Genomic DNA, 12,442 nt, shown 5'->3' on the forward strand with positions numbered 1-12,442 from the left:
CTGGAGGAGGTAATACTTGAATATTAACCAGCTTTCTTGGACCCCTCTTCCTTCTAGGGCCCTACCCCACGAGATTCCTCCAAGTAGGTCCCTGAAGAGGCCAAAGTTAGTACTCCTCAAGTCCAGGGTTGCGATCCTACTTATTGCCCTGCTTCCTCCTCATAGGATCCTGAACTCCACCATCTCAATTACACTATAATAGCACGAGTTCACCACTGCCCCCATTTCAGAACTGCTGTCTGGTGGAGGGCTGCCACACACAGCTGCCAAGTTCCCACTTCAACTCACCTGCACAAAATCTAGTGCAAAGTCAGAGTTCCCAAGTTCTTTGAAACATTCTTTTAAATCCTGTCACTAGCTGCTTGTGTTGCATTAACCTCCACTAACCTTCAAAGCTTGCTCAGTGATTCATCCCATTAAACCAGCTGTTCATGAAGAGCAGCTATTTATCCAGAAATCAAGATGCTCAATTTTCTAATTGTATACTGTAACACAATAATTACATGACTGGCTTTTTGTCTAAAGCCAAAGGAATAATGTAGCATTAACATTACCATTACATTTCTTATTTACTGACTGGCTTTTTTTTAAAAAAAAAAAAAAAAAAACAGCCCTCTCTCTTCCCCAAGCAACAGAACTATATCAAATCTGAATCAGATAAGCAGGGCTAGAGAATGACGGAAGGAAAGTGTTTCGATGAAAAGATAAATATATATAATCTTGCCTCCACAGCTTTAGACAGTAGCTGAATAGCCCTAATTTTAAAATGTAATAGAGTTAACAAAATCTTCTCACAGCAGACGGAATAATTACCGTTGCAAGGAGAGAGATGAGGGAAAAAAAAAAATACGTCCGCATAGCACAGCTTTCCAGTAACTTCCAACAAAACGTAACAGGAGAAAAGAGAAATGAGGTCTGGTATTTTAGGGCCCATGGTGATTTTCTAACTTCTGCTGCTTTCTGGTAGATTAAGATCTTCACTTATTAACCCACAAAAAGATCCTGAAGAACATTTCCTATTATGCTTTCAAGTGTACATGGTAGATGGGGGGCGGGGAAGGGGCAGGTACAGTGCAACTCCATAGAAGTACATTCTTAGCCAGGTGTTCTTCCAGACGCATTTCAGTTTTTGAAGTTACCAGAGAACCATTGCTAGTAACAACTCCACAAGACTGTGAGCGTGGAAGGGGTAAATATTTGCTGGAAAGTCCACATCATAGCATGCTGTTTGATCCAAAGTTATTCCAGTTCTTCTGTTCTGAGCACCAGCATGCATCCACAGGAAAAGTCAATCTAGACTGAAAAAGGAACATTTACCATCAAATTGCTTCAATATCTCAGTTACTCCTTCCTTTACTCTGATGCCTCTGGTGACCGTAAGCTAGAAAAGAAAAAGTAACTTGTACAGGCAAGAAAACATAAATGGGATGCATCATGTATCACCTAGTGATAAAGACTATCAGCAGTATACATCAGTCTCAAAATTCAGAATTACTCCATGGCAACTGAGAATGAAGGTCCTTTAGAAATTGAATTAGTGATGTTCTTGACGAAAATTGACACTGCACATACACAGGGAATTCAGAAATTTTCTCATTTCATGTTTCTCTTGAAATTTCTTACTGCCTGTTTTTACGATAGCTCCTGCTTCCTACATCTAATAGCAACACACGGCAGTAAAGATCAGAACACTGGAATAATACAGACTAGGGAAGATCAGCTTAGTTGTAATTGACATAAGCACTAAACCTCTACTGGAAAGAAGGGCAGGGAAATCAGCAGGTTTGAAAAAAATCAGCTTTTAGATGTCGACCATATTTTGAAGACTTCATATTTCTGAGACTGGAATACAAAGAGACAAAAGAGAGAATTTTCATTTCAGGAGGTGTATTAAAGAGTCTTTAAAATGTTTGCAGTCACCAGTCTAGGAGACAGCATTATTTTCCCAGGGCATAAAGAACACAGGCTCCCAAAGCAGGCTTCTTACTGAATTGATGAGATTAACATTTCTTTTAGGAAGAAATCAAGCATGAGAAACAGGAGACTATCCTAGAAGATGGGCAAATGCTGATGAAGGAAATCAATCTGACATATCTTACTTCAAACTCACCTCTCCGCTTTATTATTCAGGATGAAGTTTTATATTAAGCTCAGCACAATAATAGTTTCACCCCAAGTACTGACAGGACAGGAGAGGAGGGAGGGAAGTACCCCTTTTATCATCCCATCCCCAGCACAATTTGAAGCACAGAGCTTGGGCAAAAAGGTAGATCCCACCCCATTTACGGCCTACCTGGTTATCCCATTATCTAAAGAAAATGGCTAAGCACTTCAGAGCACAGGACAAAAGGACCTCAAGACTGGCTGCAGGCCTGTAAAAGATTCACCGTGGCTCACATTGCATTCTCTTAGCAAATGAGGTAGCATTCTCCAGCAGCTTAGGTACAAGTACAAGACATCTCAATCATATACATACCTTACTGAGCAGAGCACCAAGAGATTTTAGCTCCTTCAAATAAGAAGCCTCTATTGAAATGTCTCCTACACTTCAGGTCACCCCAGACAAGCACTAGACTAAGAGACTCCTCCTTTATTGTTGCTGAGAAGACCAACACCTTGAAGGACATGCATCTTTTTGAGCTCACATTGAACAATTTCGATTTCCTAGTAAATAAAATAGCAGAAAAATAAAACCTGTAACAATCCTCCTAACTTAATACGTGGAGGAGAGGGAGAAATTCAGTCACACTGCTTTGAGAGAGGAACATTACCAACATGTTTGGCTGAACATCATGACTGCCCCCTCATTATTTATAAGCTGTTTACTCCCAGTGTCAGTGATAGGACTAGTACTCTTCCTTACCACATGAACCACTTCACCTTGTCAAAACAAACAGTAAAAAGATATAGACTGTGGTTACACATTTCGCACTGAACTGTCCTCACTGAATCTCAAATAACTGTTTTGAGATTCAACATTGCAGTGCTTCCCAGGGAAACTTCAGAGAAGACTCTGAGGGCTGCAGGACAGGCATCATTACAGTTTGCAGGGAGAGTTTTCTTTCGTGCACTACCTGCAACACTTCCACGTGGAAGTACAAAAACACGTAGATGAGAGCCTGCAGCTTCAGAAAATCGCTACTTTACATTGTAAATTTCTATGGCCGCAAAACACTACTGTTCAAATCTCCAGTAGCACAGGAGTTTAGCTATACTTTATTACGGCAATCACAAGGAACAGAACAAGCAACTATCCTTTATTTGCTTCAGGGCCATGCTCAAGCCACCACCCCAGCTACCCTGATTCAGCTTTGCTGTGCGTGAGCTCAAGCAGCCCAGCCCAGCTCTCCTCTCCACTCCCTAGCGGGTAATCTGCAGCCCCTGACTGCTACACTACAACCAGGACCAAGTGGCAGTAACTTCTTCAGCGGTAACTTCAGATACACATGCAAAAGTGCCTGTCCACACTCTAATACCAGTAGAGAGATTAAGCTACAGCTGCTTAACTGCCCATCAGCTGGGCTGCTACAGCTGACTGTGTGCAACCACCTAGTCCACATCGACGGAGAGAAGAGTCTAAATTCCTATAGCTTTTCAGAGCTTTGTGCTACTTGCTGATGCAAAGTCACTTAAAGCAGGCAGCTTAAAACCTAGGCTCCTATCTTCATCCAGGTGAGGATGCAGATACAACAATATACAGACTGCCATCTTCAGACCACACCAGTTTTGCAAAACTAGAGCAATATTCATAGTTATCTACCCACTTCAAGTCTGAAAAGGGGGAGAAAAAAAAAAACCTAGCAAAGCCACAAGCACAAGTTCATGGCTCTCTGAAAGCCAGAGAGCTAACCTACTGCAGCTCCAGGGTCTTTCATCAGTCTTGAAAGGCACCTCATCTTATGATGAGCACACAAGTAACACCGTGACAATATTTATCAACTAGCTGGCTCGTTCCAAAAATCTACTAACAATGCTATACTTCACTGTGAAATGGGAGGCAGGGGTGCACAGTTTCCTTCCCACAACCCCTGGAAAGCCAATAGGAAATTTGGGGAGTCACCTGCATTTACAGATTTCCATTTCTACCCTACTAACATCAACTCGGTTCTTCTAATTCATACAGTCCAGATACTGACCAGCAATTTCTAACAGTAAATTATTCTCTACGTTCAGATAAACCGGAAAGATCTTTTCAGTTTAAAAAGAAGGTTTTCCAGATAAAGTCTTAATTTCTTGTTAGCTCTTCTCTAAGAGAGAATTTTAGCTCATCTCCTATTTGCGATCACAGGGCCTACGTGCTGTCCTATTTTCAATCCTATAACCACTCTGTGGCGGGTAAAGAGCCAGCTTGCATGAGAGAAGAGCATTAGCAAACAGCAGCTTGCTTTTGAGGGCAGTTTCGCAACTGGAAATGAACTGTCAGCACCACAGGGCAAGCCAGTTCCCCACAGGCTGCCAGCAATGACCTGCAGAGCAGCAGAGAACAAAAGCCTGCAGATCACAGCTGGGGAACATCTCCCCATCTCCCCTTATCCCAGAGACCTCTCTCCCATGGAACAAAACTTAGACAAGACAGCAGTGGCCAGGCCCTGCAGTGCTGTGGGCTGCCTGCCCAATCCCCCTGCTAACCGGAGGGCAGTGCCAGGCCCAGAGCAGAGAGGAGAGGTGGTGCGAGCAGGGCTCAGACTGGGGAGAGCTGCAACACCTAGGGCACCTCCTCCACACCAACCCCTCCTGCTTAGGGAAGCAGCCCTGAGACACCCCTTGACATACAGGCCATTCTTGAGCATCCCAGCTCAGCCTCAAAAGTACTCCACAGCCAACCCCAAGGCACCCTCACCTCTGCCTCATAACCCTCACTCCCTTCTTCTGACACCCTGGACCCTCCCTCGCCTCCTTGCAGCTCCAGCCCCATCCTACTGCCACCCCACATGCCAACAGCCCCCTCTATTCCTCCCTCCTCGCTCTGCCCCATGACTTACCTCCCTTGCCCAACAGTTCCCCCACTCCAGCTCTGCCCCACAACCCCCCACCACTGCCTCGCAGCACCCCACCGCTGCCCCACAACCCCTCCAGCCGAGCTGTGCCCCACAGCCCTCCACTGCTGCCCCGTGGGCCCCCACCTCAACTCTGCCCCACAACGCTCCACCACTACCCCACAGCCCCCTACCACTGCCCCACAGTCCCTTCAGCAGAGCTCTGCCCTCCCGGCCCCCCCGCCTCAGCCCTGCCTGACAGCCCGCCCCCCCACTACTGCCCCACCCCCCACCTCAGCCCTGCCGCACCAGCCCCTACCGCTGCCCCACAGCCCTTCCACCGGTCCAGCTGGCCCCCTCTGTCCCCGGCGCCCCGCGGAGCACCCACCGAGCGCGCCACGGACCCGCCCGGCAGCGCGAGGGTCCCTGCTAGCCGCCCGGCTCGCGACGCCTCCCCACCTGCGCGGCTGGAAGCGCCATTCGCAGCGGGGCGGGGAAGAGGCGCCCACGTGACGGCGCGCTCCGCCCCTCCGCCCACATCGCCCGTCCGCCGGCGGCACGCCGAGCAACCCTTCCGCGCAACAAGTCCCGCTGGCGCCATCTTGAGTGTGGGCGCTGAGCTCTTAAAGCGAAAGGCTCCTAATGTTTGCAACGGTCAGCAGCGTAGGAGAAAAGGGGATGTGGAGGGCGCCTCGGTGAGGCCAGTGCAATGGCAGCCTCCTTCCGTCAGGCCAGAGATCTTGGGCAAGTCCATGATCCACTCGCACCTCCTAGATACATGGAGAGAGGGAAAAGGGGGAGTCCAGGCCCTGACAGGACTTCGGGTTACCTTCTGGGACTGCTGGAGGTGTCCCGGCCCTGCCGACCACCTCCCAGCCCTGCCGTCTGCATCCCAGCCCTGCCGTCCGCATCCCAGCCCTGCCGTCCGCATCCCAGCCCTGCCGACCACCTCCCAGCCCTGCCGACCGCATCCCAGCCCTGCCGTCCGCATCCCAGCCCTGCCATCCGCATCCCAGCCCTGCCGACCACCTCCCAGCCCTGCCGACCACCTCCCAGCCCTGCCGTCCGCATCCCAGCCCTGCCGTCCGCATCCCAGCCCTGCCGTCCGCATCCCAGCCCTGCCGTCCGCATCCCAGCCCTGCCAACCACCTCCCAGTCCTGCCGTCCGCATCCCAGCCCTGCCGTCCACCTTCCAGCCCTGCCGTCCGCATCCCAGCCCTGCCGACCACCTCCCAGCCCTGCCGACCACCTCCCAGCCCTGCCGACCACCTCCCAGCCCTGCCGTCCGCATCCCAGCCCTGCCGTACGCATCCCAGCCCTGCCGACCACCTCCCAGTCCTGCCGTCCGCATCCCAGCCCTGCCGTCCACCTTCCAGCCCTGCCGTCCGCATCCCAGCCCTGCCGTCCACCTCCCAGCCCTGCCGTCTGCATCCCAGCCCTGCCGTCCACCTCCCAGCCCTGCCGTCTGCATCCCAGCCCTGCTGTCCACCTCCCAGCCCTACCGTCTGCATCCCAGCCCTGCTGTCCACCTCCCAGCCCTGCCATCCACATCCCAGCCCTGCCGACCACCTCCCAGCCCTGCCGACCACCTCCCAGCCCTGCCGACCACCTCCCAGCCCTGCTGACCACCTCCCAGCCCTGCCGTCCACCTCCCAGCCCTGCCATCCGCATCCCAGCCCTGCCGACCACCTCCCAGCCCTGCCGTACACATCCCGGCCCTGCCGTCCACCTCCCAGCCCTGCCGTCCGCATCCCAGCCCTCCCGTCCGCATCCCAGCCCTGCCGCCCGCATCCCAGCCCTGCTGCCCGCATCCCAGCTCTGCCATCCGCATCCCAGCCCTGCCGCCCGCATCCCAGCCCTGCCGACCGCATCCCAGCCCTGCCGCCCGCATCCCAGCCCTGCCGTCCGCATCCCAGCCCTGCCCTCCACCTCCCAGCCCTGCCGCCCGCATCCCAGCCCTGCCGTCCGCATCCCAGCCCTGCCGTCCGCATCCCAGCCCTGCCGTCCGCATCCCAGCCCTGCCCTCCACCTCCCAGCCCTGCCGTCCGCATCCCAGCCCTGCCGTCCACCCTCTGGCCCTGCTGGCCGCCTTCTGGCCCTGCCATCCACATTCTGGCCCTGCTGTCCATATCCCAGCCCTGCCAACCACATCTTGGGCCTGACCTGACACCACCTGGGCCAGCACGGACCATGGGTGCCAACAGGTGATGCACTGGTCTGCCCACTTCACTCAGAAGAGCTGGTCCAAAGGGAACTCAGGAGACCTGCTGCTACCTCTGTCTTGGCCTCCAACTTGATCACTACCACCAGACACAAACTCCTGCTTCTGCTTCTTCTTTCCTCCCTGCTCAGTTTGGTTTGAAGCTCCAGGGGATGCATGTACCCTCCTTCCCCATACAGTGCCTGATCTCACCTTTGCCTGCCTTTTCTAAGCACCCACCTTGCCAATGTGCTAGACCCCACTTCCTCAGCCCACCATCCTCCCTGCACACTGCAGAATGAAGAGGTCAGGCCCTGGAAGAGACCACAGCAAGGTAAGCCCAAATAGATCCTGAAACAGTTGGAACAAAAACAACCCTGAGGTCATGGAGGGTTTGAGATGCCCCAGAGCATCTTTCTCTTTTCCCCAAGTAGCTTAGCTAAGCTACTCAGTCATCAACCAGCCCTATAAACCTTTTTTTTGCTGTGACACCACTGCTGAAACTATTCATTACGAATATTTTAGGTTTTCATCTGTTCTTAAAACTTCCTAGTGGCAGAGATGTCCCATCTTCCATCTCCCACCCTTTCTTTGCCTGAGGTATTGCGCCCAGTCGTTGGGACATGGAAGTGATTCTTTCCCAAGGAACCCAGGATAGTGGCTTTCTCCAACAGCTAGAGGATATATCCTTGTAAATGGTGGGGAACTTTAAATCCCCCCACTGCCACCCCCACCCCCCCAAAAAAGTCTGAGCATGACTAAAAGGTCAGAAGCCTGGGGGAAGCCTGGGGGGAAAACGCTCACTGGAACAGGAAAATTTCCTATTCCAGGAACTGCTTTCCCTATCAAGCCACTAAATGTTTACAAAAGATATTAGCACGCTCTGTGTCCAAAGGACTCACAGACTACTTGTGTCTTGGCACCAGCTCCTGAAACTCCCTGGCTCTGTGCCTGCTCAGTCCCAGTATTGCTTTCAGTCACTGCTGCAGCTACAGCAGGGCTGGGATTGAGCATGTGTTTACCAGCATCCAGCAGCACTTCTGTGACCAGGAACACCATACGCAGCTGAGACAGCAAGGGTCTGGAACAGAGTTGATAGCAGGCAGGGCTGGCCAGGGTGCCCTGGCTATGAGCTGTGATCTCATGCCAAGCATGAGGAGGTCATCAATAATTATTCTACTTTTAGTATAACATTAAAGTATAAAGTTAAAACTGCCATAGCTGGAGGAAGGTACACTTGGGGAGAGAATGTATACAATGGAAAAAGGGTGAGTTTAAGACAAGAGGTCAGTGTCAGGGCACCCCCTTTTTAATCCCCAGGCCTGCTTTTGGCTTGTGTTAAGAACTTCAGCAAGTCACTGAAATACTTTTTCTCTGTCTCAGTTTCCCAGAAGCTGAGTCAGAGGAAAAGAAGGGTAAAGTCACAAGTGCTGGGAAAATGTTTTGCGATGCCTGGAGGAAACAAGCTAAAGGCATGCAAGGTATAGCTACAATGACAATGCCATAGGCCTGAGTCGCTAGAGGCTCTGGCTTGGCTGCAGACAAGAACAACCTCTCTGATAACTCACTGCTGTTTTGTAAGTGTTAGATGCCTCCCAAGCAGTGACAGGGCATAGAGCTGGCAGCTCTCTCTTGCCCATGTACGAAGTCACCTTTGCGTCTCAGGGAGGCTCTGTCTCCTGTCCTTTACCATTGCTCCTGCCTCCTAACTGAAAAGAACCTGGAGAAGAAAATGAGATTTTAATAAGCAGATGTAGTTGGGGTTTAGGACTAATGTCATCACCTCCAGGGTTTGAAGCAGTCACTCATGCCTGAGATTGATATGTCAGATGCTTTACTGTCTACCTGGGTGAAACGCTCCCCAGCTTCCATGAGCAGTCATATAACCTCTCCTAAGCGCAGCACCCCCTTGCCACCCCTCTCCATCCATGCCCTATCAGATAGCCATCTCAGGGCTCCAACAGCTAAACCTCAGCTTGCTTTCAGCCCCAGCTGCCTCAGGGCTCCTCTGTGCTCACCAGAGCTCCACTTACACTTGTCTCCAGGGGGCAGGGTGCCTTTCAGGCTCCTTTCCTTCCCCTCCCAGCCCACTCTGGGACAGTCTGTGCTCCCTGTAACCCTCCTCTGTGCTATGCCAGTCTGGAGTAACTGCTGGAGCTAGGAATACTCCAGAACTTCCAGGATGTCCTGGTGCCATGGCAGTGGAAGATCCCTGCCTTTTCTGACATATTCTAGGGGTGTGCTTACCTTTTTTGATGCCTTCCTCTTACTTGCAATGTTGCCCCAGGTCAGACAAGCTCTCAGCTGTGGGCTGTACCAGCTGAGCTCCCAGCTGAGCAGTGCCTCCCATAGCAGGTCCTCAGGCCGAGGCTGAGGTCATTGAGTCTCTCTGCTACTCCTCAGTGAGATGCCTAGCAGGCCAGACCTCTGGAGGCTGACAGCACGGCTCTTTTGGGGACCAGGCTTGTGCAAGATCTGGATGTCGAAGGGGAAGGATAGCAATTCTGGGCTGTTTCAGGTCCTTGGCCAAGGATCGGGGCTGCTGGCTTGGTAGTCTCATGGGTGAGTGGACCAAACCACTCTTGCTGCCACAGCCGTTGAGCTGTTACGTGACCCAGGGCAGGAAGGAGAGTGATGGTGCCTCAGTTTCCCTTCTCCCCACCTGTCTCTGTGGGCTGAGCACTTGGCGTAGGGGCAGTTTCTTACCTATTGGCAGCTGCAACACCAAAAGCTGCAGCAGCAGTTTCTACAGGGATTTTCCCCTAAGCCTCTCCTATTCCCATTCAGCATACTAACATCTTTAATACCCCTAAGCTTTTTGGAGCAGCAGTTGGGGGTGGTTACACATCATGCACCCAGTACCTAGCACAAGCCATTCCTGGACAGGGTCTCTGGACTCTTGTGTGATACAAACTTGAAACAGTCTTCCCTGATGCAGCGCAGCGGTTCCTTGCTACCAGAGCCCACGTCCCAGCCCATTACCAAGAGCGCCGGTCTGGCCGGGGCCGGCACCAGTATGGATTCTGGCAGCACTAGGGGGCAGCATTGGTGCAGATATGAGCTGTCCAGCTAGGTGAAGTCTACGAATGGCAGCAAGCACCTTGCTTGAACTCCCTGTTATCCCCAGTGAGAAGCTTTTAATTCTGGCTGGCTGGCCACTCTAGAAGTCACCTCCTGTTGCATAACTCCTTGGAGGATGGTCAGAAAACTACATGTCAGTGTCCTCAGATGCTGCTTTTCTTCCTCAGATGGTTTTTTTCCTCCTTCCATGGAAACTGGCTCAAAACTCAGCAGATTTTTCTCCGGTCCTGGAAACATGGCTTGTCTCTGCTGGGAGACTTCACAGAACAACCCAAAGCTGTGACCAGGACACAGCAGGATGTTGGTGCTGGAACTGGAGCAAAAACCTTTCTCATTCCCAGCAAGGGGCTGAACCCTTGAGCAGACAGCTCTGTAGGCCCCATGAGTGTGAGAATCAGCAGTCAGGATCACTTGTCCCTCAAGCAGAGATTTGCATTGCTGCAGAGTCTCTCTAATTTCTGCAGGGTGAGCCCAGCTCTGTCACAGGACAGAGAGCAGTTCTCTTGCTGTGTAGATGTGTTTGCTTCCCCAAAGGACATCTGCTCAATCATTTCTGCTCTGATAGCCTATGGGAACACCCTAGAGCTCTGAATCAAAAAAGCTCCCACCAAGTGCCCAATGCCTTGCTATCCCCAGGCTTCCCAAGTCACATCAGGAGGGGTAACAGCACAGCACTCTCTGTGCACAGAGTGAATGTCATGGTGGGGCTGGCAATGTTTCAGTTTCAGGTTTTTAGCATAGCAACTACCTTAGAAGGTGACATCAACATCATGCTGTGTAAGTAAAAGTCCTTTAGAAGAGGAAGGCCCTGCCATATTTCCTGAAGGGTTGAACTTTGGGATTTATCTGATCTCTGTGATAACACAAGTTGGCCAGGTTCCCTTGTAAGGGGAAGAAGGCTGAGTGATTAGTACCAAGAAACAAACACTGGCTTGTCTGGCCTCAGCCCTAGGCCATTCTCCCAGATGCAGCCAGCCCCATCATGTCCTTGCATGACCCTGCTGTACACATATAGTATGGCAAACTGGATCATTTCGTCTTTAGGTATGCGCAGAGCTGATGTATGCTCTTGGCTGCCTACTCCCCACTGCCTGCTTACCTGGGAGCAGGGGCTGCTGGATCTGGCCTTCTGCCTTCTTCCATCCATGCTCAGTGCATCAGGGCTGGTGAAGAGGGGCAGGCAGGCAGCAGGTTCCTCCCTAGGGATTGGCTAGATTGGAGAGGGCAGTGGTACCTGTGCTCTGCCCAGAGCCCTAGTGCAAGCAGCAGTGAGCAGGTGTCTCCTGCCCTGGTTGCTGTTTTGGTCCTCTCCTCACAGTTTGAGTTACTGTCCCCAGGCCTGCAGACATCCTGGGTGCCTTGCAGAGGAAATCCTTGCCACAGCACTCTTGAGATCAGCCCCTTGTGCAGCTCCTGTGGGAGTGATGGCCCTGACATGTAGCACTCCTGTGCTCCTCCTGTCACCAAGTGCCCAAAAAAATGACTTCATGAAAAATATGAACCCTGAGCCAGACAAGGCCTTTGTACTCTGAGTAACAGCATGGATCTTCTCCGGAGGTTGAGGACCTCCTCTCATTACTGCAGTCTCAGCCCCTTCCCTTCAACACACCACTGGGTGTTCAGCCAACCCCTTCTCAAAACACCCAATGGGGAGATACCCTGCATTCCTGGACATCTCTCCTAGTGCTTTGCCAGCTTCCCCCTTCAGGCAGCTACCACCCACGGCTCAGGAGAACATCTCCAGCTGTCTGCCAGGAGGCTCCTTGACATCCAGCCTAGGTATCAGGGATGCTGAGGCAGGGTGAAAATCTCCCATCAGGATGGTTTCCAGGTGGGAAAAGATTTAATTAAATGAAAATTTTAATTAAAAAATTAAAAATTTAATTAAATGTCCATTAAATGAACATCTTTTTTTTTCTTTTTCCTCCTAGAAACCAGTGGTCTCCCCAAATACAGAATTTATTTTCTCCTTTGTGTAGCATGCAAAATGCCTGGAACAACCAGAGACAAACGGGATGGGGATAAGAAACTTTGAAACCTAAGCAGAAAATAGACTTCCTGTGAAGCAACAGTCTCTGAAAGGAAGGAGCAGGTATCTGGGGCTGGGAAGGAGAGGAAAGGAGAGGGATCTGCTCTGCCATGCCATTGTCCTGCTCATCTCAGCAGAAACAAGGACTTCTGCAGC

General features: G+C 51.5%; 1 protein-coding gene across 14 annotated transcripts in view; it reads right to left on the reverse strand.

Moving 5' to 3' along the window:
* LOC104142857 (H(+)/Cl(-) exchange transporter 5) overlaps positions 1–11,203 on the reverse strand; it is a 62,270-nt gene extending 51,067 nt beyond the window's left edge. For 3 of the 14 annotated variants that reach the window (XM_068957411.1, XM_068957407.1, XM_068957403.1), the window contains exon 1: positions 5,436–5,575. Coding sequence is in view for 3 of the 14 variants with exons in the window: in XM_068957400.1 (XP_068813501.1) it covers positions 5,436–5,577 (142 nt within the window). In the remaining 11 variants the exon portion in view is untranslated. Of the gene's footprint in view, positions 1–1,317; positions 1,340–5,364; positions 5,747–7,416; positions 7,505–8,744 lie in introns of those variants that run through there. The other 11 variants (XM_068957400.1, XM_068957398.1, XR_011143552.1 and 8 more) reach the window with 10 other exon arrangements.
* Between the last annotated feature and the right edge of the window lie 1,239 nt (positions 11,204–12,442).

The sequence above is a fragment of the Struthio camelus genome, chromosome 11 (assembly GCF_040807025.1).
Source record: "Struthio camelus isolate bStrCam1 chromosome 11, bStrCam1.hap1, whole genome shotgun sequence".
NCBI classification, from domain to species: domain Eukaryota; kingdom Metazoa; phylum Chordata; class Aves; order Struthioniformes; family Struthionidae; genus Struthio; species Struthio camelus.